The sequence below is a fragment of the Mytilus trossulus genome, chromosome 6 (assembly GCF_036588685.1).
Source record: "Mytilus trossulus isolate FHL-02 chromosome 6, PNRI_Mtr1.1.1.hap1, whole genome shotgun sequence".
Lineage (NCBI taxonomy): Eukaryota > Metazoa > Mollusca > Bivalvia > Mytilida > Mytilidae > Mytilus > Mytilus trossulus.
This window is the reverse complement of record NC_086378.1, coordinates 49,263,962-49,290,398: the sequence shown is the minus strand read 5'-3', so window position 1 is coordinate 49,290,398 and position 26,437 is coordinate 49,263,962. Positions and strand designations below refer to the sequence as shown.

At 33.6% G+C, this 26,437-nt stretch overlaps 2 protein-coding genes across 3 annotated transcripts in view; both read left to right on the top strand.

Moving 5' to 3' along the window:
* Nucleotides 1–3,601: 3,601 nt before the first annotated feature.
* LOC134721464 (uncharacterized) overlaps nt 3,602–26,437 on the top strand; it is a 115,385-nt gene continuing 92,549 nt past the window's right edge. The window contains exons 1-2 of one of the 2 annotated variants that reach the window (XM_063584511.1): nt 3,602–3,660; nt 21,512–21,728. In XM_063584511.1, coding sequence (XP_063440581.1) covers nt 21,549–21,728 — 180 coding nt within the window. In that variant the 5' untranslated portion in view covers nt 3,602–3,660; nt 21,512–21,548. Of the gene's footprint in view, nt 3,661–5,928; nt 6,038–21,511; nt 21,729–26,437 lie in introns of those variants that run through there. The other variant, XM_063584510.1, reaches the window with a different exon arrangement.
* On the top strand, nt 5,762–7,456 carry LOC134722770 (uncharacterized). The gene has a single exon (XM_063586397.1). It carries the CDS (start codon nt 5,762–5,764, stop codon nt 7,454–7,456), a length of 1,695 nt encoding a protein of 564 aa, XP_063442467.1.

Genomic DNA, 26,437 nt, shown 5'->3' with positions numbered 1-26,437 from the left:
GGGAACGCTCACTTTCACTTCAGAAAGTATTCAATAAAAAAAAACGAAAAAGAAAGGAATATTTCATGGAATTACACCACAAGGAAAATAGAATAAACATATTAAATGGCCTTGCTAACAAGTCGTCATTCCTTGAAAACAAGTCGGAATTCCTAGTTAACAAGTCGGAATTCCTAGTTAACAAGTCGGAATTCCTAGTTAACAAGTAAGAATTCCAAGAAAACAAGCAGAAATTCTTTGACAATAAGTATACTTAATTTGTACCATATACGCTTCCATAGGTTTCATTAAATGCATCCGGTAAAATTCATTTATAAAAATCTTGAAAAGGTTGGGATTCAAAATATCACCTTAGTTTACTCCAATTCGGGAAAAAAGCACATTGTCTATTTTAGCACATAATTCACTTTTATTGTACATATCTCTCACGATTGCATGGGAATTACTTCCTCTGTTTGGCGGCAGAAACACACATTTTTTAAAACGATGGATGGAATAAAGAAAATAGAAAAGATCGATCTTCAATCGGTCTTAAAAAGTCTACTTCCAGATATCGATGTAGTTTTTAAAAGATCAATCTTATTTGATTCGATATTTTTTCAATTGTAAATGCTTAGATCGGTCGTTTTTTTCTCAAGTGAATGTTATTATCAGATATGGATATAAATCTGCGCATGTTCGGCGTGTTTAAAAATGATGGATGGAATACGAAAAGTAAACATAGATTCGGCTATATTTTTTTATCATCTTCTAAATCAATAAGTTCTATTTGTTTGCTGCAAATCCTCATCTTCAAACGCATTGGCCTTTCGTTATTTAGTCTACACACATATCTTTGTTTAATGACTTGTGATGTACGTATGATTCAAAATAATGATTAATAAGTCCATACGAAATTCCAATGAGCAAACTATTTTCTCAATGATTTTGCAATGTGTTATAGTCCGCCCGAGATGCAGAATTTCCTTTACTATTCTATTTTTAGGATTATTTGTTTACGAAAGGTAATTTATGGTCAGATCGATTCTTTTTATGTGGAAGTGTAAACGCATTGGATTAAAAAAGATCGATCTCGTCCATTAAGGATACATCATTTTTTTTAATGCTTCCAGAACTTAATTTATATTAGACTCTTATAAATAAGTATCACATATATAACATGTATGTTTCAAATCCCAAAATCAGGAAAAAACTAAGTTCGGATACATGCATGTTTTGTTTATCGAATGTGAATCAAACCTGAAAATTTGGTGTAAACAATATTTTTGTAACTCGCAACTCGACTTTCTTAACTCGCAACTCGACTTTTGTAACTCGCAACTCGACTTTCGTAACTCGCAACTAGACTTTTGTAACTCGCAACTCGACTTTCGTAACTCGCAACTCGACTTTCCTAACTCGCAACTCGACTTTTGTAACTCGCAACTCGACTTTTGTAACTCGCAACTCGACTTTTGTAACTCGCAACTCGACTTTCCTAACTCGCAACTCGACTTTTGTAACTCGCAACTCGACTTTTGTAACTCGCAACTCGACTTTCGTAACTCGCAACTCGACTTTTTTAACTCGCAACTCGACTTTTGTAACTCGCAACTCGACTTTTGTAACTCGCAACTCGACTTTCCTAACTCGCAAATCGACTTTCGTAACTCGCAACTCAACTTTGTAACTCGCAACTCGACTTTTGTTACTCGCAACTCGACTTTTGTAACTCACAACTCGACTTTTATAACTCGCAACTCGACTTTCTTAACTCGCAACTCGCAACTCGACGATAAGAAACCCTCCAAAACAGCACAGGCAATGAATAATAGAGATATAATTTTGTACATATATCAAGGGGAAACTTCTTGCATTTTTAATTTTTAGCATTATTATGTATAGTTCATTATTGTATTTAGTAGAAAAAGAGAATTTAGTGAAAATAAAATCACTATTTTTGTAGAAAATTCGCAGACCTTTGTACAGAGATTTTTGTTATGCTTAGCATGGGATCAACACAATGGTTCATTACCGAGTTAAAAAAATCAAAATGTCTATCTACCTTGCACATTTCAGAAAATTCAGATCAGATAACGAAACTGGTTCCAGCAACATTTATAAGCATTTATAAGCAATTTAAGATTGTGACCCTCACAGTTTCCATTCACCACAAATATTCTCGTTACAACGAATCATTTTAAATGCAAACATACGTGTTGCATGCAGCCTTTTGTATATGTATACGGATAAAGTTATGAAAGGCAGCAGGGTCATCAGGGTGAGGAGTCCATGTCATCTGAAATAAATGCTAAGCATCAATCTAGAAAGCGACATATAATCATGACATTAAAAAAAGTCTCTTCTTTTCGACTTTTTTCGAACAAATTGACACATAAAATGAATTATATAGTATTGTGGAATTTTTAACTTATTTTAGATACTATATAAAATTATATTGTTATCTGATATTGGACGAAATATGTTGCCCTTTTATGTTATTATGTAATACAAGTTCAGATCATTTGAAAACACATATTAAACAGCCAAATGGATGCACAAGAGCTAAAATATGAGTCATAGATCCTGTTGGCAACAATTATCTGGCTAATTTTATTGATTTTGTAACATTTGTTTCAAATATGACCAACTTCTTATCCAAAATCACCAGCACCGTATCAGGACCCACCAGCACAATGACAGGACCCACCAGCACAGTATCAGGACATGAATACATTGAGAAAATGCTAAATTTTAATAAATTGCAATGCTATTTCACAAAATTGTTTTGTCGTGTGGATTGCGGTATAGAAAGCTGACTCTATGAGCATTTTTGTTTTATTTTTTCAGTTCGAGATTTTCTGAAAATGAGCATTTTTGTGTTACGCTTACTGAAACAGTTTAGAGGGTAATTTTTTTAATGGTTTATATATGAACCCATAAGAAACGAAATTGTAAAATCTCAACTGTTTTCTTCCATTTTTTATGAGTGAAAACGTCAAAAATCATCATTTTCGTCTTTGTTTACATTTTGTCATTGGTCACCAGCACCCGTCAGGACCGAATCACCAGCACAGTACGTTCTCTCGCAGGACAACCATACCCACCGTGATATATATAATTTTATATATATCACTTCTCAGCAATCTCAAGTTTATAAAGACAAAATAATGGTGAATTATACGTCCACAAACACATTATATTATGTCTATGACGTCAATAGCTCAAAAGAAGGCAATGACCCGCTAACAGTAAACAAACGAAAACCTAGAACCTGTATCACAATTGAAAAATACACATATTCTGTAAAATTAGAATTAAATCATTTAATAAATCATGATGCATAGGCAGGACAAAGAATACAATTTCTTTATTACTTTGATTTCTGTCTCTAGACCAACTGACGTGATTCACAGTCTTTCGTTAGAGATTGTCTAAGCATGGTATCATTTGACATAAATTATCAAAATAAGTTGTATATCAATAATAAAATTTCATATTTACGTGTGTATATGCAATAATAGATATCACTGCACCTACACAATTTTATCATAAATAAATAATTAACTTCGCTCTTTGCACTAATCATATGATCATATGAATTATATCATAATATAAACATAGTAGATATAGGTAATGTGCATCGCTTTTCTATAATGAAGATTTGATTAAAAAAAAAGGGTAAGTTATTGTTAACAAGATGTCATAGCATAACAAGAAATATATAATGTAACACAGCGACAATACAATATTACTAACAAGATATAAATTGTTGAGCTGAAAATGTATTATCAGAAGGAGTTGGTTACTAATTAGAAAAAATATTTGTTTCAAACATCATTGAAAGCGAAATATAAAAGCAAACATTTAGCTATTAACAGTCAGCTTGTATCTTTTCTGCGTTTCGTAGTATATAATTCAGACGGAAACCCAGTTGAAATCAAACTCTTTGTTAGAGAAGTGAAAACAAGTCAAAATGATATATTTGAATTGTTCCTATCTGTTTCTATAGGCCTTAAAGTTTAATAAAAGTGCATGCATGATTTAGGATACTTTTTATCTTATGTACATGTTGGACTTGAATTATAGTATGGAGCATCGAGATATATGTTATCTTTAAATTATAGATATTTTTTTTATTAAACAGTCGATTGTGATAGGTTCAAACCAAGTGAATCGTTTTTGTGCATAATCATAAAGTCCGCCAAAAATCATTCCACCGACAGACAATAGATTGATCTGTCTAAAGAATTAATTTGCATCATGCCCGGTCGATATTTGTTTTGGAAACACTATTATCTTGTATAAGGTCTTCATACAAGATGTGGGCGTTCGAAAGTTACCAACAGAAAAATGTCAAGGGTTTATATATTGCATGTTTGTTCCGAACCATATGCATATTTATTATGGTCCCATCATACGCGTATGGTCAGACCATTTAAGTATTATACTCGTTTGGTTGTTGACGAGCCAGACCATACATGAACAAATCATTTTTTTTTAATAAATTCTAGCTTTCGCAGGAACACACAGGTCATTCTCCGAACCAAAATCGGCAAGTACTTTATGAATTTCGTTTACATATATTGTCTAAATGGTGTATTTTATAGTTGACCTTCCCTTGTGTCAATTTTATTAAAGCGCCTTTCTGTTGGCTGTCGACTTAATTTCTCGTCCGTGACTAAAACCACAAGTGTTGAGACATTTTTTAGTTCTTTCTTATGTGTTTAAATTATTGCTCTTTTATTTTCTATTTATTTTCATGATCATTGCACTTAATATAATGTCAGATCGTATCAGGAGGAGCAAGAACAAATATCAATATTCAAGAAATTGTAATCTAAAAAATAGAATAATGCTTACTTTTAAGTTAACTTCACTTTGTTTGAATACCGTATGATTGAATGCGTATCAATACGGAACTCTTAATTATACGTTTCCTTACAATCTTTAGTGAATTATCCGGACCATATGTGTGCATGGTATGGTCAGACCATATCAGTATATACACATATGGTCATGGCCATACGCGTATGATCAAAATACTCATATATTTTATGACTAGTGATTGATTATTTCTAGACTTGCTTTTCTCTGAAATTCATGAGTTATAGGATCTTACAGGTTTCCATGAACTCATTTTTGAAATAAAATTGGGAATGGAAATGGGGAATGTGTCAAAGAGACAACAACCCGACCAAAAAAAAAACAGCAGAAGGTCACCAACAGGTCTTCAATGTAGCGAGAAATTCCCGCACCCGGAGGCGTCCTTCAGCTGGCCCCTAAACAAATATATATACTAGTACTAGTCCAGTGATAATGAACGCCATACTAATTTCCAAATTGTACACAAGAAACTAACATTAAAATAATACAAGACTAACAAAGGCCAGAGGCTCCTGACTTGGAACAGGCGCAAAAAATGCGGCGGGGTTAAACATGTTTGTGAGATCACAACCCTCCCCCTATACCTCTAACCAATGTAGAAAAGTAAATGCATAACAATACGCACATTAAAATTCAGTTCAAGAGAAGTCCGAGTCTGATGTCAGAAGATGAAACCAAAGAAAATAAACAAAATGACAATAATATATGTTGAGAATAGTTCGAAGTTATAACGTTACGTTTCCCGTATTTACGTTCACATGCTTGTGACGTTGCTTACACCTGGTATGGGCTTCGCCATTGTAAATATTATACGCAAAGTAAACACAACGCAAAGTACACATACGACTTTCTTAGTTTATTCCACACATTTATGGTGCCGTGACCATTGGAAAAGATGGACAGCAAGCTGAAAGCAGTCAGAGCCGGTCACAAAAGTGCAGTAAAGAGACTTTTACGAAAAACGGAAGATGAATCAAGCTTGGACAATGAAGAAAGTGCTGAACTTTTAGAAACATTAATTCAAAAACAGAAAATTATTAGCACATTGGACGAAGATATTATGAATTCTTTAAAGGAGGAGGACATCGAGGAAGAAATTCTTAATGCAGATGAGTACAAATTCTTTTTGAACACCAAAATACGACATTTACGGAAAACATTCGCAAACAAAGTATGTACTGATAATGATATCCCACAGCATGATCACGCATTACCTTCTCACACTTTTGAAAACATTAACCAACACAGTTCTGTTCCGTACCCGACACATATGTATCCCGTTCAGCCACCTAGCAACCAAAATCACCATTTGCCGAAACTTACACTAACTATGTTTAACGGAGAAATTCTGACTTGGCAAACATTTTGGGACTCTTTCGAATCTTCCGTCCATTACAATGTAACACTCACAGACGTACAGAAATTTAGTTATTTAAAATCCCAGCTTGTTAATGATGCTGCAAGAACTATTGACGGGTTACCGCTCACACACTCAAATTACATGGAAGCTATTAAACTTTTAAAGGAGCGCTTTGGACAATCGCATAAGATTACAAATGCTTATATGCAAGCTATGCTAGAACTAAGAGCACCACAAAACAACCTACTCAGTCTACGTGTTTATTACGACAAGTTAGAGGCATACATAAGAGGTCTTGAATCGTTAGGCCGCTCCGGAGAATCGTATGGTGCATTACTTATTCCGATTATACTGAACAAGCTTCCGTCAGAAATACGACAACACTTAGCTCGTGAAAACGGTTCCGATAATTGGGAATTGATTGACTTGAGACGTGGAATTTTAAAAGAAATCACCATAATTGAAGCTGGACAACGCTCGTCGTCGTTTATGGATTCAATGCAGCCTATCGCAATGACCGCATCGTTTTTGACATTCGCTAATAGAAAGGGTGAACCGAGTAAAGTAGATACATTCGATAACCGTGAGAGACAAACACAAAATATTCGACAAAAGCCTTGCATATTCTGTCAGAATTTACATGACCCTGCAAAATGCCAAAATGTTACAGATCACGATACACGCCTATCAATCGTCAAAGAAAAGAACTTATGTTTTAACTGTTTAGGATCACACCGTACTGTAGATTGTAAATCGAAATTTCGCTGCCGCCAGTGCCATCAAAAGCACCACACAAGTCTTTGCCATGGAAATACATGTACTAGTGATCAGCAAATGTCAGTTAATGCCGTAGTTGATGATAGCGAAAATACATTGATCGCCACAAGTTTTCATTCGTCTGAAGAAAAATCCCGTTCGAACGTGCTTCTAAAAATTGCTGTTGCACCAGTTGGGGGAAATCGATATGTTGATACGCACATTTTGTTTGATGAAGGAGCACAGCGCTCTTTTGTTACAGAGGAGTTAGCATCGAAAATAGATTTAGAAATACTAGGAACAGAAACCATACATTTATCGGCATTTGGAAGTACCGACAGAAAAGTCCGTCATTTGTCAAGAGCACGCGTATACGTAGAGTCGATAAATAGAACGAAAATTCCAGTTGAAGTTCTAGTAGTACCGAACATCGCCAACCCGTTAACCAACTACATCGGTAATGGTATACGATAATTAAAGTATCCGAAAGGATTACGTTTAGCTCATCCGTTTACAGAAGACAACTCTTCTTTTGAAATTTCCTTGCTCATCGGAGCTGATTTCTATTGGGATTTCGTAGAGGATACAATATTAAGAGGAAATGGTCCAACCGCCGTAAAGTCCAAACTTGGCTATTTGTTGTCTGGTCCAATTCCAACGTCTAATCGACAACAGAGTAATGTAGGTTTGTTCAACATATTGACATCGCACAAACCAGATGAGTTGAATTTAGAAAGATTTTGGGAATTAGAGTCGTTAGGAGTAGATAGCAATACGACAGATGTTGAAACGGTAGACTATATGGAAACAAATCAAAAGTCAGCAATTGAATTCCGAGAAAACAAGTACATATCAAAGTTGCCATGGAAACCAGATCACGAATCCTTGCCTACCAATTTCTTCGTTACGAAAAGAAGAACTGAAAACATCATTCGAAAATTAAGTCAAGATCCCGAAACGCTTATGGTATATGGACAGATAATCAAGGATCAAGAACGCCGAGGATTTATTGAGAAGGTTAAGGATCCCGATATAAATAAAGGTATTGACGTACATTATATCCCGCACCATCCCGTTAAGAAGAAATAATCAAATAACACCATCCGAAGAATACATGGAAGAACCCAACAACGAAGAAATACCGACAAGAACATTGCCCTTGCGAAAGGCATCAATTCGTACAATGGAAAGAATAAAATCATGGACTCGTTAAAGTTTAATTCAAATTCCTATTTTTGTGTTTTGAAGAGACAGTAATTCCTGCAAGTGTAAAATTAAATTTCTTTCTTTATTTATGAACATTTAAAGTAATAGACTATTGTTTTGTACATAAATACACTTTGCGGGCCCCAGTATGTTGAGAATAGTTCGAAGTTATAACGTTACGTTTCCCGTATTTACGTTCACATGCTTGTGACGTTGCTTACACCTGGTATGGGCTTCGCCATTGTAAATATTATACGCAAAGTAAACACAACGCAAAGTACACATACGACTTTCTTAGTTTATTCCACACAATATATAAATAACAACAGACTACTAGCAGTTAACTGACATGCCAGCTCCAGACTTCAATTAAACTGACTGAAAGATTATGATTTCATCATATGAACATCAGGCACAATCCATCCCGTTAGGGGTTTAGTATCATACCATCATAACATATATGAGAAGAACATAACCCGTGTCATGCCAACAACTGTTTTTAGAATAAATGTGTTTAGTTCCGATGCAAAGACCTTATCAGTGACTCGATATTGACGCCAAAATATGCAATGTTTAATGACTTGACAACAATATCGTAATTATATCCCTTCTTAATAAGTCTATTCAATTGTTTTGTAAGTTTCTGAGGTGAATAATGACATCTTTGTGCTTTATAAAGAATGATTTCTATAAAAAAAATTGGATGTGAAATATATGAACGTATTAGAAGTCTGCATGTTGAGCTATATTTACGAATGATGTCTTTATACCGATGATAAAATTTAGTAAATGTTTTGACTAGTTTGTGATATCGAAAACACGGGTGTAATAATTTTTCGGTAATACATAAATTTCTCTCAGTAAAATCGTAAAACATTGTTACATACACGAGCGAATCGTACAAGTTGAGATATATAAACACCGTAAGATGGTGACAAGGGAACGCCACCATCTAAAAACGGATAATTAACGATAGGAAATGAAAAATCATCCCTTTTATCATAAATTTTAGTATTCAGCTTTCCATTAGTGATATAGATATCAAGATCGAGAAAAGGGCCGTGGTCATTGTTAGTATTAGCTTTATTTAAAGTAAGTTCAACAGGATAAATTTCATTTATATACATACTGAAGTCGTTATTATTGAGAGCCAAAATATCATCCAAATAGTATTATTAAATTTGTTTTTCAGATGTTGTTTCGATGGGTCTTTGCTTATTTTTGTCATAAATTGTAACTCATAACAATACAAGAACAGGTCCGCAATAAGTGGTGCACAGTTAGTCCCCATTGGAATTCCGATAATCTGACGATATACGGAATCCCCAAAGCGAACACAAATGTTATCTAGTAAAAATTCAAGGACATATATAGTATCAAAGCATGTCCAATTAACACAGTTTTTTTGTTTATTGCTACTAAAAAATGACCTAAAAGAGTTTGAACATATATATTCAAATTCTGATTTTTTGAATGCCCATTTAATTAGGTGTGTGAATTTTTTCTTAATGAGAATGTGAGTCAATGTGGTTTACAGGGTAGAAAAATCAAAACTTTGAACATATTCAAAATCACCAATATAAGCATGCAATTTATCAAGTACTTCCAACGAGTTCTTGACACTCCAAAAGTAATTTATTCCACTATTTTCGAAGGCCTTATTTGAACAATTTGTTATCAGGTTTTTAATTGTACCAAGTGTGCTGGTAAGAAGAATAGACAATTTAGTAGTTGAACAATGGCTTGAAAACGAAATAAATCTATATTTGTAAGGGGTTTTGTGTAGCTTCGGAAGCCAATACATAGTTTTTATTGTTTATTTTTGGTTTGCATTCTTAACTCATCACATGGATAATAATTAAACGAACTAAAAATAGAATGTTTAAAATTTGTTTCTAGAACTGTGATCCAGATGTGCTTAACTGTTATCCTAATTCATTAGTGTCTTAGTATTGATGTTTCAAATATGTATCGTCACATACTGTCAGATTATTTCACATTTAATGCCGACTATAAAAAAAAAAGTGCCTAACAATATTTTGTGAGGTAGACGAAATTGACTTTAAAACGATCGTATTGACTTTTGATGTGCAGAAATAGGCAGATCGGACATATTTTGACTTTTTTTATGTATAGTTTTATAAATAGACGGTTCTTCTATCTATCCATTTTATTATGATTATCGTACTTTGACATACGTTGGTCATGCAATTTATTATTGACAATATATATAGAGGCGGATCTAGGATTTTTCAAAGAGGGAATAATTCCAACAGATTATATACCGCCGATCGTTTCGAGGCCAACATATTTTATTTGACTACTTTAGGCTAAACAAATGTAAAAAGTGATATAATGATATCGGGGGCATCAAAAGTATACGGGGAAAGGGGAGGAATTCCTTCAACCGTATACGCCACCTGGATCCGACAATGAGGTTATAAACCTAAATTGTATAACGTCTTAAAATTTTATAACAAATAAGAAAACAGGGACACCTAAGAATTTGGACGTTTGTGTGTTGCATTATCTAGGTTTTTCTGAAAATTCACATTGATAATTTGATATCGTGAAAATGTGTGACAAAGGGATGCATATTCGTGGCAGCTTGAAGGTGGGTCCTTGAATCGTATGAAGCTTTAGATTTTGGAAATTAGAAGACCTGACTAGATCATACCTAGCGCATAGAACTTTTAGTTACGAAGTTTTATTTTTCATATTTCCATTGCTCTGGCCTCATTGTCATTGTCAAGCGATTTCCTAATAAAACGAATAGCTGTTTAACCATGAAGTGAATTTCACACGGATATTGGTGGATGACTATGATCAAGGTTCATATTTCCTGAAGTCTGTAACTCTAAAATTCTCTAATACCATAAGTAATACCAGTGTATCGGGTATATTTGCTCATAGATTGACAATAACTGACAATGACATGGCTAAAAATAAAAAGACAAACAGATAAATACTAGTACAGAAGACACAACAAAGAAAAAAAAAGTCTAAGCAACACGAACCCCACCAAAAACTGGGGGTGAAATTAGTTAGATGATTGTTTTGACATGATTTGTGAGATTTCAACCCTCCTCCTATACCTCTAGCCAATTTAGAATGTAGAAACAAACAGCAGACCACACAGAAACTCAGAACACAAAAGAAGCTAAGCAAAATAACAACAGTGATACTTGGGTCTTTATTTTTTCATGAACCATTTCTTTCGTTCCATATACAGAAATACAAGTACCGAGGTGTTCAAAATGACTAACTTTACAATCTCCATGTCAATATGTTTCTGTTCATACCTTTCTTTTTGTACATTGTGCACAATTTAACGAGAAATTAAATAAATAAGGGGCAAAGTTAACTCAAGTAAACATCTTGACGTACATTTGTACTTATTTCTCTGGTAATCGATAAAAGATGTAAAAAATAAATACATCAAATGATCTAACAAGCAAAATGAGTTATATATTATGTACATGTATTTATATTCTTCGATATCATAAACTGTGAAACAAATAAATAAACAGGAACCTACTTCGTCACCGAACCGGATATTATATACAATTGAGTCCAAACATTTTATGTCGGGATTGTTTACTTAGACACAGTGTGATACGTTATAACTAGTCCATGCGTTGTTCTGGTTTGACTTTATGCATTTTGAAAATGCTTTCACAGTTTGTTATAGATTAATTACAAGTATTTTGTTTACACAGCTAAAGTTCCTTTTAATGATTCAATTACAGTGTAAACCCGGGGTGTTGGGCCATATTTCAAATTTGCCAATACATGTCTTGTCTATGAGAAGAATAAATTTGTTGTATTTCTGCATGGCAAATATTTGAGTCCTTTAAGTAACAAATATTTTCGAAACCTAGATGAGATAGTACTGCGCAACTGCAACCTCAATATTTACAGTAAAACAAAAATATTTGGTATAAAAGTACATCTATACCAATTACAATATACAAAGATGTACCAAGCCCTATAATAAGAGCTGATGGAGTGGTGGCATCTAACACCTCCAGTGTCATTCTATGCTTTCATAGAATCACACTTTAACTTCAACTTAACCAAGGTATTTAGTATCGTTAAATTTGTTAATACTTTCATGTCATAACACTTCCGGTATTAGATGAGACTTCAAAGCTACAACATATTTTGTTCTCTCTTTTCCCAGGTGTGCTTTTGAATGTATGTTACATGTATTTCTCATTTCTTTGACAATGAGTACCTGTGATGATCATTAGACACATTTAGACAATTTTCAACAACCAGATGCCAGTTATATGCATTATGTAGCACTCATAAACATGTAGATCATTTGATCTTATTTATTAAAAACTAAATCATCAATCAAACATTTAATAAACTCGTATTGTTACACTTTTCCTGCAAAAACATCACTTTTTGTTACTGTCTTGTCATAAAATTTTCCAAAAGTCGTTGAACTTGACCAACCGGCTTTGGCTAAAATATCACTTACAGGCACATTATTCTGTTTAGCATTCGAAGTAGATGCAGATCGTGTGCTTTAAATATACGTGTGTCAATTCCTGCCAGGCACATAATGGACATAATCCATCTAGAAATAGTTGAGCGACTAACTTTTTTGTGTGGTTTAATAATGAATCTTCTTCTGATCTTATATCAACAGTACGTTTCAAATATTCCTTCAGCACTAAATACACACATAATCTCCTGTCTGGAGTAAAACCTTTAAAAATAACTTCTGGATTCTGATATCCAGGTCTGCTTTGTTTCAGTAAATCAATTATCTTAAAACGAAACCAATCCTTCTAGCTGTTTTTGCATATTGCTGAGTTCTAATAAATACTCTGTGATCTAGTAGCATTCGTCAATGCAATTAACATAACTAGTTTTAAGTTAAATCTTTCACTGATATATCAGCAACTGGTGATAAACGTCTCAACAATCTCAAAACAATAGAAACATCCCAAATATTTACATCATTATGTACAGTAGGTCTCAAATGATATACTCCTTTGAGAAATCGTATCACAAGTGGATGCTTTCCAACAGGCACATTATCAAAAGTCAAACCAATCGCAGATAGTGCTGACCTAGCACTATTCAAAGCGGAATAACTCAAGCCACATTCAAACAAATTAGTCAGAAATTCTAGCACAAGTTCTACAGACGTGTGAAATTTATCCTCTTTCCGAAAATAAACCATTTCTTGATATATGTTTATATATTGTTTTTGAGTTCCTGATCTCCATGATGCCATGATAATAGTGAAAGTTTTCTCTGAAAGTCCTCTGTTTTGTAATCGGTTCCGGATAGCCGACAAATGATGAACTATTTCTTTGTATGGTAGAGTCAATAGCTTTTTGTTTGCTTTGATAACATATGAACTGTTTATTAACAGTTTCATTACTTAAACAAACCATGGACGGGTTGGCCAAAGTGGTCCCACAAACAGCACGTCTGCCTTGTCTTTTATAATCTTCTTTACACAGCGTCCGATAATGCTGAAAGGAGGAAACATATAACTGTAAGTTAAATTATCCCAATCAAGAGTAAAAGCATCAACAAAAGATGATTCTGGGTCAGCTTTCCATGAACAAAAAATTGGTAACTGAGTATTTAGATGTGAAGCAAATAAATCTATTTCTGGTTTATTCCATAATAAATATACTTTTTCAAAATTGTTTTTTTTTTCAGTTGTCATTCTATCTGATCATTAAAATTTCTTGACTTATAGTCTGCTTTTGTATTTAACTTCCCTGGTATATGAGTAGCAATCAGCCATATTTGGTGTTCAATGCACCAAATCCAAATTTTTTTCTAGCAATACTGTTTATATAGCTTACAGCAGTTGTATTGTCTGTAAGAATTTTGACATTTTCAACAGTATTCAAATCATTCTTGAATGATTTTAGAGCATAATAAACAGCTAATAGTTCTAAACAATTAATATGATGATCTTTTTCATAATTGCTCCATCTGCTACCATTTTTTTGTTCATTCAAGACTGCTCCCCAACCTAATTTTCAGGCGTCTGTTTGAATTATAACCTGTGGGTTACCTCTATCAAATTTCCTCTTTTCAGTATAAATATTATCTAACCACCACTTTAGGTCTTGTTTCATTTGTGATGTTACAAACATTTCAGAATCAAAATCTCCCATAGCTTATTTTAATACTTTAATTTTCTCTCTCTCTATTTTCCTGTAATAGAGTTTACCAAATTCCACAGCAGGGAGACCAGATATGAGTATCATAAGAACTCTAGCTACTTCTCTTAATTTATATTTATTTTTATTTTGTAATTGTTTGCATTCTTTAGCAACAGTATCTTGTTTTTCAACTGGTAAAGTAACTATCATTGTTTCTGAGTCAATGTAAAAATCTAAAATCTTGATGCATTTTTTAGGAGTAAAAACTTACTTATCTTTATGTAGTATAAATCCAAGGCTTGACACCATATAAATAGTTTCTGTAACATTTCTTTTCTTTCTAGTTCAGTATCACCTAATAGTAGAGAATCGTCATTGTACCCAACATTAACATAACCCATTTTACACAAGCTTGCATATTCAACTTTCATAATTTTGGTAAAAAGCTTTGGTGCCATAGCTATACCATTTGGTAAGCAGAATAATAAGCATGTCTTAGATCTACACTTGACATGTATGCATTTTCTTTAATCAAATTTAAAGCGCTTTTAAAAGAATTTATTTTGAAATGTTGATATTCAATGTGTTTATCTAATTCTTTCAAATTAAGTGTCATTCTGTATTCGCCATTCTTTTTTGGTCTTACAAAAATTTGGGAAATAAATTCATTTATTGCAGATTCAACTTCTTATTTTAAATAATTATTCAATTTCAATATCAACATTTTTTTCTTCCTTTAAATTGAATTTGGAATTTCTAATTGACATTTTATTTTGTATCGGAGGTCTATTGTCTTTAAATTCTATATAACAGTGCTGAACCGCATCTAAAATATATTCATGAGATGTTAATTTTCTCCATTGATTTACAAATAATTTCAATCTTCCTACTTGAAATTTTTGTGTTAATACTCACAACAACTAATTCCTGTACTTGTTGTGAGTCCGAAGGGTGTTTTTTGACTCAGAATTGTCAATTGACCTTGAGGCACTACTACGACCTCTTCCGCCTCTGCCTCTACAACGTCGTCTATTCCATGGGGATCTCCAGCCACCACAGAAACCGCCTCTAAACTGGCTGTAACCATTACCAACTAAAAGGCGATTTGAAATCTTACTACATTCTTCACCAAATAACCATTTATTGAAAGGTTTTGTTTTATTAAACAGGTGACTATATTCACCTTTTACATCAGGTTTCATGAGTTCTCTTCTTCTTTATTTGCATGACCAAATACCCAAGAGAATCCATACAGTCATCAAGAATACCTCCCAACTAAGGTTTGTTTTGAGTATCTTATTTACCTTGTGTCTAGTCTATTAACTACTTTGGACAGATAAGTTGCCTCTCTAACTACAGTCGTCTGACATTGTCTCATTCTATTGCCATTAGTTCTAGTTCTGGGCCATAACAGGTCCCATACTACCTGATCAGTTTGGACTGGTACAAGTCCTTCACAATTCTCAGGCCGATAGCTCTTTTCATCTTTCATAAGTTCTCTGTATTTCTCTGCAGAAATACTATTTCTGAAAATATCTGTGATATTGTCTGCTAGATGTTCATCTAGTTTATCACCACATCTCTCAGCAGATCTAAATCTTTTATTCATACTAGCTAGAAAACCTAGACTCTTCGTTATTGAGAGAGTTTTCTGTTTTTTAAAAGGTGGTTCATTACCGGTATCTTGACCGTAACCAGGTTCATGTACCTCGTCCATAACCTCATCTACATCACCTACATTATCATACTCATCATCATATTCATCATTATACAAAACATCTGTACGTTTGTTCATATCTTCCAACCTTTTATTACTGTGGATGCATACCAATTTTCGTGGATTTCATGGACACAGGAGAACCAGAATTCAAATGTACAACGAATTACAAATGGTCTTAAGGAATGTATGCAGACTTTACCAAAACCACGAAATTAAATATCCACGAACATGCAAGTTTTCATCAATCCACGTAAATTGGTGCCCACGAAAATAAATGAATCCACAGTAGTTGAAGATTGTTCACTTCTCATGTAAGTAAGCATATTATGCCAGCTTTAGCTGGCACTTATGGGAGAAGCATCGTTTTGGAATAAAGAACGATAACTCTCTCTACACGACCCATTTGAAAAGTTTCGTCACTCTCGTTAAATCTCGTACGATTATTTTTTAAATGGCTGCCGAATTTAACGTTTCAACGCGAACTTGAAAAGGGGCCAGGACGAAACAATTTTGATGTTAAACACGACATGAATTTCTATTTGTTTACAAAACTTGTGTAGTTTATTTAACATTTAAAAACTTTATTGTACCACGGAAATAACCGAAGTTATGACAACAACATCTTACACCATGTTTCGTCGGCATGATCTTCAGTCTTCTTCTTTTTCCAAGTAAGGAACCGTATTCAAGGCAAAAAGTCCTCTCAAAGTTATATACATTTAAAACATTCGCCAATTTACAATTAAAACTATGTACACTCTCTATGCTGTTCACTTCCTTCCAGAGCCTGCTTTCAGAGCAGCTCTGAGACCCTCTATCTAGTCGGTTGATGTTGTTTTAGCTGGTAGTTGATTTCAATCCCTGATTGTCTTTGGGAAGAATGACTGTCCATAGGTTTTAGATTTTGTTCTTTCTTGTTAAAAGCGGCCCATACCTCTGGTCCGGCTGTCATTGGGTATATTATATTGTTGTCTATCTATTTCAATAAGCTCATGCTGGATTTTAGATAACATACATAGTCTGTTGTTTTTTCTACGTTCTTCCAGGCTTTCCCACTGTAATTGTTTAACCATGTCTGTTACACAGCCAGGTGTTCGGTCTGAGTACTAGTGGTTATTATGTACGAATCTTGTTGCTCTTTTTTGAACTTGTTTCAATGATTTAATTTTTGTTTTGGCTCGATGGATCCCAAACTGTGCAGACATGTTCCACTGAATGTCTTACTATGGCTGTATATGCTGCTGCTTTTACTGTGCTTTTTTTTTAAATATGTTTTAGATTTCTTCGGATAAATCCCAATGATTTATTTCCTTTGCCTACAATATTGCCAATGTGTCTATCCCAAGATAGGTTGTTGCTGATTGTTACGCCTAAGTATTTGCTTGCATCAACATAGTCTAGTGTATGTTCATGGAGTTTATATGATGTATCTCTCACTTCTGTGTTCTTTTTAATTATTCTATGATTTTTTTGGCATTAAAACTCATTTGCCATTTATTCTTCCATTCTTCCAATGATGTATGTTTAGTCTTTTTGTAAAAGGTCGCTGTCTGCCTGGTTGTTTACTGTTCTAAAAAGTTGGCTATCGTCTGCAAATAGTTTTGTTTCAGATGATGTTGATGTTTCTGGCATGTCATTTTTGTAGGACTGAAACAATAGTGGTCCAAGAACTGTGCCTTGGGGGATGCATGTATGTACCGGGACTTGCGAAGAGAAAGCTCCTTCTAATATCACGCTCTGCATTCAAGGAATGATTGAATCAATTTTCTAGCTTTAGGGTTTACAACATAGAATTCTAGTTTATGTAAAAGGCCGTGGTGCGGTACTTTGTCGAATGCCTTTGCAAAGTCAAAAAGGATGATGTCGACTTGGGATCCTTTTTCCAGTGTTTTTAGCAATGTCGTTGATTGTTATAATAAGTTGCGAAATCCATGCTGTGCGTTGGTAAGTATGTTGTACTAGTATTTGTCAAAATGGTCCATAATACTGCTGTGGACTATGTGTTCCAAGACCTTTCATGTGATGGAGGTTAATGATACTGGTCTATAGTTGGAAGCTATATGTTTTTCATCTTTCTTGAATAGTGGTACCACGTTAGCATCTCTCCAATCTTGTGGGATTTCTCTGGTGTTTGGTACAGATCTGTTAAAAAAGGAGCGAGTTAGTCTGCTGCTGTTTTCAGGATGAATGATGGAATTGAGTCTGGACCAGTAGCTTTGTGTGTCTTAAGGTTTTTGAGTATTTTGTGTATTCCCTTAGTGCTGATTTTGATGTCATCCATGGTGGAATATGGGCTCTTTCCTTTGTTGGGAAAGTTATTTAGATTTTCCTTCGTGAATACTGACTGGAATTGATCATTGAGTATCTCAGCTTTGCTTTTATTGTTACTTTGCAGAAATCCCAATTTATTCCTCAATGGTGCAACACCTGTCCATTCTTAACCTTTGCTCTTCATATACGACCAGAATTTCTTCGAGGTGTCTTTATAATTGGTGCTTACTTCTTCTCTATATTTTTTGTTGGCTTGTCGGATTTTTCGTTTTCCTAGCCTTCTTATGGGCTTTATTTTTTTGATTTATCTTCCTTCTGATGTTGGTGTTTATCCATGGATGTGTGTGTTTTCCTTGGCTCATTTTTGTTGGAACTCTCTTATCTATTGTGTTTTGGATTGCTTATTTGAATGCTTGCCACATGGTTTCAACATTTCTGTCTACAGTGTTAATGAAAGATGAGTTGAAATTTGCCAAGTCCTCTTTTATTTTGTGTATTTCTGCTTTCTTCCATAAGTATATTTTTCTTCTCACTGGCTTAAGTTTAAATGGTTTGCATGCCAAATCTAGTAGGACGATATCATGGTCACTATTTTCTATTGATGGTAATGGTTTGCATCGTAGTTTAAAAGCTGGATGAGAGGTTAGTATAAGGTCCAAGGTGTTATCTTTACGTGTGGTGAAGTCTACAATTTGATCCAATCCGTTATCAGCTACAATCTCCAAGAAAGTTTGGTTTGTCCTGATTGTATATTGTCTGTTTATTATGGGTTGTTCTGACCAATTAATGTCTGGTAAGTTGAAGTCGCCTCCAATTAAGAAGATGTCTTACTGATGTTTTATTCTGATGGTATTTATTTCATTCTGTGTTAGGTTCAGATATGTGTCGTCAGTTTTATCCGGTGGTCGGTAGAAAGCACCTATAAGCATTTTCTTTTTCCCTTCTAGATGTAATGTACCAGTAATTAATTCTATGTCTTTCCTTCTGGTGATGTTCCCTAGCGGTAATGTTTTTAGCAGCTATCATTACTTCCCCCTGGGGGTCTTTTGGGCGATCTCTAGATCTGTGTTCCATATCAAAATTAAGACAGTCCGGGATTATCTCGCTTGACCTGATGTTTGAGTCTAACAATGTTTCTGTGCCTATGGTTATATCTGGTTCCGTTGATTCAATTAATGTTTCAAGTAGTTTACCTTTTTTCCTTAGGCTTTAGAAATAGATGTTTAGTATTCTCAATTGTTTCTTTTGTACTGTGCCTACTGTCTTTGTCTTTACTGGTTTAGGTGATGATGTCATGATCAGTATATCTGTACTGAAAGTTGAGCAGTTAAATGATGGGAATTTATGCTGGATCCTGTGTTGATGGGATGGATGCTTCGGATATACTGTCTGCCATTAGTGGATTTGTTGATATGTTTAGCGTTGAATGTTTGCTGCTATCACCATTTGGTATAAAATATATTTTAGTTGAAGAGTTGTTTGATTTGGAACAAGATGGGCATGTCCAAGTGTCTTCACTTTTACCTAAATTACTGAATTCTGTTGTGGACATTCCAATACAGTTTCTGTATGTCCATTTGTCGCAGTCATCGTAGGCTATAGATTCCAATTTGCATGCTTTTTGGCAAATTGTGCACGGAAATCTTGGCTTTCTTGGGCCTGTGTTCGTCTTAATGCCACTCAGTAAGAGTGAGACGAGTCTTTGTATACTCTTCTCTCTGATAGTTTTAACATTTTGTTGTGTCAATTAAATATGTTTTTTACAGCTTTTTATCCATTAGTAAGTTTGTATAGATGATGTTACTGGGTCAAGATGGTGTTCAGATAAGTATGTATTCACCCCTTCTACATCATTGTTGTTGTGAATGCAGTCCTGATATGTTGGTTTGTATTGATGTTGTTGGGTCAGTATTACTTGATGTACAGTAAAAGCTTGTCTTGTCCAAAGAGTAAGTGTCAGCATGAATACAGTATAATAAAACATGGTTGTTGATAATGTATCTTTTACTACAGTACTTACAATATTATGGGAGTTTCAATCTGAGTCTCTGTGTTCTTTTCAATTTCTTTAAATGTCCAGTTCTGGAGGAGAAAACATTGGTTGAGTGTTTTGTGTGGTGATCCTATACAAGAGGTAAGTAGCAAAACCTGATAAGATTAACTCACCTAGAATTTCACTACTCGTCTTGTCTGTTCTTTTTTGACCCCTTTGTTTTCTTGGTAGTTGGAAGATGTTGATTAGAATAAGGAGTTTAATTCCTCTTGTTCAACTCGGATTTGTATGAATTCAGATTCTTGATCTATATTAATATCACATTATTATTGCTATCTAATGTACTAGCCGACACCTCGTGTCCCTTGTTTACCACTACTACCTACTACTTTTACTGGCAATAGGTTTTGAGCATTTTCTTTTAGCGGGACCTTTTGCGGGACCTTTACCATTCCCTTCATATTCTATTTCGTTTTCGTCCAACCTTAATAAGTCATCTTCAAAAGAAGATTTAGGAGTTTTATCTCCTTTCTCCTTGTGCAGCATGGCGTCCGCTATCTTTGTCAAGTAATAAAATAATCTCGTTTCACAAACGAAATAATTATAAAATTTTTACTTGCGTAAAAAATCTCTTTATAAAGACATATACTTTTATTCAATATAAATAAAATATATGTACAAGTCAATCACATTCAATTTGACTTAATATATCTTTAATGAAATCTTAGTTAAAGGTTGCGCATCGAGACAAACCACGTCCGCTCGATAGCAAAGTTAGCAACACATTGAATTGCAGTTGCGCAGTACTATCTTATCTAATACCGGAAGTGTTATGACATGATATATGAAATTCGTCACTTCACTTTTTTATATTGCAGGCGCGAAATATATTTCCACATTTTTACATATACACAATCTAGATACTAGTCCGCATATAGATCTAAACAAATATTGAAAATAGTACCGAGACATTCAAGCTAAGAGTGAACAAATATATATGCTAATATTATCATGCATGCACCATAGATATATTGAATTATTTTGTATTCAAAAGCTTCGGAATACTAAAAAATGTTACACATAATAGCCGATATTTTAGGTGGAGAATATTTTTGTGTTGGAAAACATGTCACCTTCTCAGCCAATTTTCTCATCCCGAAATTGACCTGATTACATTTTTACTTTTTTTTCAGTGTTAAGAATTCCACAGTGAAGTCAAACATTAACAAAATGGCAGATGCGACTTTAGTAAGTGGAACAATATGGGTCCCGTTTAAGTTACATGATCATCATATGGAAATTTACGGAAGTTCGGAACGTGATCAAAAATGGGTCGTAGTTAATCTTGAAAATGTTACAAATAATCCTCATGCTATGATAGTGATATGGTACGACACGAAGACTTCAAGTGTAAGTAAACATTAAATTCAATTTGATTTCAGTGACATTATGCGTCTTCTTTTCCGAACTCTCAATGAAAGTATTTCTGAAATACGTTACGTTATATTACTTTTACTAACAGTAGGAATATATTTATGTTAAAATACTTTATGCAACGCATTGAGTTCTTGGTTTTATTTAGTTTTCATGTAAAATGTTATATTTTATACTACTCCTGTAAGATTTTAACTTTAACAGTTTATTTAAATATAAATAGTAACTGGTTTTTTTCATATAGTTAACAGTGAGCTTATTTTTTTAGATAACAAGGGGCTACATAACTTTATATCGACATTGTAGAATTGTTAATCAGTGTATATTTGCATCTGAAACATTTTAAATGAATGACAGAGTGACTTATACATAGTTATCACTATGGCTGATCTTCACTCTTTCCTGTAGAAAATTGTGCAATTTAAATAAGTCAAGTTTGCTTTCAATAATTGTAATTTACGAGATTCGAATATATGGTTCATCAATGAAACAAACAAAATAGTTATTAAAAGAACTGGCCCTGGCGCCATCAAACTTTTTTTTTATCTGAGTAAAAGAATATTCTCAGAATGACCTATTTTACTCAGCTAAGAATGAGAACTTTTCTTATCCGCCATTAAAAATTATTCTCAACGTTGAGAATATTTTCAGCTGAGATTTTTTTTCTCAGTGATGTAAGCGGTAAAATAGATGTTTGAAAACTAAAAATGTACGCAGTTTTATCTCTCGAGCAATAATTATCGACTCCTAGAAGTCGATATTAAGAATTGAAGGATGGACAGTCAGTGCGTGAATTTGTTTTGCTACCTGATTGGAAGATATTTCGAGACGTGAATAACCAAAGTTTACTAATTGGTTAGGACAATTCAAACCTAGTAAATGTCCTTCAATCCCGAAGAGTATCGGATTTGTCCTCTCTATTATAGCAATTAGATTTTGCCTGGTCATTAATCATGCATATTCATGATATTGGTACACAGGTTACTTTTATCTATAAATAGTCGAATTTTCTTGTGTTTTGTAAACAACAACGTTAAACGATATATACTACTTCATAACGTGTGACCTCACGTGTGTGATAAAATTTGTTGATTGGTGCACGTGGCTATTCTAGTAAATGAATTAATCTACAAAACGAGAGCACTTTCCATTTTCATCAGCTAAGAGTCGACTAGCCCTTTTTTAAAGTCTAATGCTTGTGTAATTTAACATAAAAAGGATCTATGATAGATAAAATGACAAGTAGCATTTTGTAAGTATCTGTAACCACAGTCATGACAAAATGTCACAGGATACAAAGTCACACATAATTCTTTTTTTCATATATTCTGTAATTCTATTGGCCATCATTTTTCTCTATTCAGTAAGAAATGTTTTCTTTAAAATTCTTGTGTTCTGATCGTGCATATAAATTTCGTTCGGTATCATGATTTTGACATTATAGATGTTTTGTCAGCTGTATCAACGACATGTGTACTGCACAAATAATAGATTTATCAATTTTGACTAATATCAATTTAAAACCAAACAGGAGAAAAATAGTTTACTTTCTTTGTAACAATGTGGATATCTGAGATAAATTATAAAACGTAGAAAGGGTGACATAAGGTATATTTGAGGATACATGTATTTGGTTTGAAGATACTGGAATCGAATTAAGGTATCAGTGGTTATATTAGTTGTAAAAAGTATATTTAAAAGAGATAAATCTAATAGAAAAAACTAAACCTGAACTAGATTTTATCCATGATTTGCCCAATTGTCAAACAAAATATAAATTATTGCCTTTTTATCAACTATTTTGGAGAATATTATAATACATTTAATATTTATTGGTAGTGAACAAAAATGCTATACTCCCCAAAAATTCAAAGACAATGTTATTCGTCCTCGAGTATCAGTCAAATAGCCCTTACCAAAAAATGTTGTTTAAAATTGCAAGAATTATGGATGTCACCAATCTGAAACCGAAGACGTAGTTAGTAAAATGGTTAGCATGCTGGCGAACGATACTTGTTGATTTAGCAATTCTATTTGATTCCGGTTTACTGTTCATTTATAAATTTTGAAAATATAAAGAAACCGAGATTTCAACTTGGGCAAAGTTGACGTTCGACTCATTTAATTGGCTATTATTTTAAAGTCTTTATGTTCAATTTTATGGCAATTTTAAACCAAAAAAAAATAAATTGCATGTGATTGATCCTTGATAAATGCTGTTGTAATACTTTTAATTCTATATTGAATAACTCAGCATTTGGATGTTGGCTTTTAATCAGTTTGAGTCTATGGCATCCCATAACAACATTTTTTTCTCTCAAATATCCGATTCCCACTAAAATGTGGATGATTTCATACAACAACAATCTTTTCTAAAATTCATAGTATCACAGCACCACATGTCCTTTTTTTTTCTTTTTCTAACAATTATAGTATAATTGATTATTCTAAATAAATCAACAAATTATGAACCCTGGAAAAGGGCTGAAACCTCAATTTTTACAGTGTTTGACAAATTTGATGCTGCGTATTTATCCTAAAGAAAATGTATGAAAAAAACGATGTTAACCAAGCACAAAAAGTTGGACTGAGTTAAGATGGATGTGTATGTTTTTTCGGATACTTTAATTAAGTGATGTTCTTGAATGAAATTTTGATGCCTGCGTCACACTGTCCCGATTTTCACGCCGATGGAAACACGATTATGGAAATTTTCAAAATCGGGACTGATCGTATCCAGATCGGGCTATTCGTAGTGCCATCTTTAACCATTGGCCACTTTTCAAACCTTTGGGGACATCTTCGGGAAAGGTTCTTAATTTTTTAACATGTCAAAAAATACCCGAAGGTGCGTCCGATGTTGAGGGTTCGTATTGAGTTCGTATCACCATCCTCACCATCGTAATGTCACCGGAAATGCATCTTGAACATCGTATAGCATTATTGTTTCCATCGGGCAGTTTTGACATTACGATGTCTACACGAACGAATAACGAAGCTACCCGAAGGTCTTACGATGGCAACACGACTTCGTGAAGACCTCGTAATCCCGTCGTGTTGCCATCGAATAAAAGTACGAAGGCTACAAGATGGAACTACGACCGCAATTAATCCAGCTAAATGTAAATTAATTTTCGCGCTAAAATACATTTAAAATGCCATGCACGATATGCACAGTCTATTACGACAGTTAAGAAAGACGTTCACAAAACATGGAGCTCATATCATATGATTCTATGAAAACAAGAAAGGCAACAGCGTTGTTTCTATTAATCCAAATTGAAAAAGAAGAGCAGCTATTACAGGCTCAGGATTTACTTTTACAAGTAAAATAATTTTTTTTGTCAATTTTTCATATCAAGTAATATATTGAAAATCATAAACGCGCCTCGTACACCTACATTGCAAGTACACGTATATAGGAAAACCAACTTTTTCTTCATTATTCTGATTTTGTTTGTATCGTCTGAGTTGTTGTCACACGAATGTTTACTCCATAACCATTTTGTTTGCCCACATTCTTCCGTCTTATGAATAAACAAGAAATGAAATGTACATTATAATATAATATTCAATATTGATCAGACAATTTAAAACGCGTGATGCCTTCGGCATATAATTTAAATGCAGACCATAAGGGTCCGTGTAACACTTATCAATTCAAAGTTTTAAAAAGCTTTGATATTTTAGATTTTTGGAATTTTGATTTTAAAATATCCAAATTTCAAATTGTGTAAAAGTTTTGAAATTTTGAAATTTAAACCAAATTATTAAAATATTAAAATTCTAAATATCGTTTATAAATTTGATAGTTTAAAAATTTGATCAAACTTTTAAAATACTAAACCCAACGTGCATTTTTGATTATTTCACTTTTTAAAAGATTGATTTTTTAAATTTTTGATTAAAATATCAAAAATAGAAAATGGGCGACAAGAGGGGTACCTGTAAACATTGATATAAACATGGCTCTGATAACAATAAGTCTTAGTTATAAATAAATAGCACGAAATATATTTACTAATTTTAACTACAAAATAAATAATGAGAAGAAGAAGCCCTGTTTTTTATGAATTATAAGACATTGCATGGGATAACAGTATCCTGAAATTTTAAGGTTGTGCATTTATCAAAAAAATAAATAATTAAACCTATCTAAACCGGAATCAAATAAGTTGATTTAAATCTTTTATATAAGGTTAGCGTTTGAGATAAATAATTCAGAGCTATTTGGTGTTCCCAGTGCCCAACATTTCGAAGTATCAGTGAAAACTCACCAAATCGCAGTAAGCCAAATAGTATTATTCGCCTTTTTGCCGAATTATACGACCACTACCATCCGTTTACTCCTCTCATTATGAATCTCGTCTGTTCGCTTATGCATTTAGTATATTTTTTTCTTTATTAAGAATAGCTGAGCTCAATGCCGATAAAAGTATCGTATCGGAGCCCACACAATTTTTCATTAATAATTTGTCAATGAAATGTTCAAATATTAAATATGTATTGCATTTGAAGATTTGCAGTTCGCAAGCTGACCAGAGAGGTACTTCGATGACTTTGGTTATTCATCAAAGGAAGACAGAACTTTGTCCTGTGCGCATGTTACGTGCCTTTTTGGGAATAAGATACCTTGCTTCTGACAAACCCTTGTTTTTATATTTTAATGGGTCTCCATTGACTCG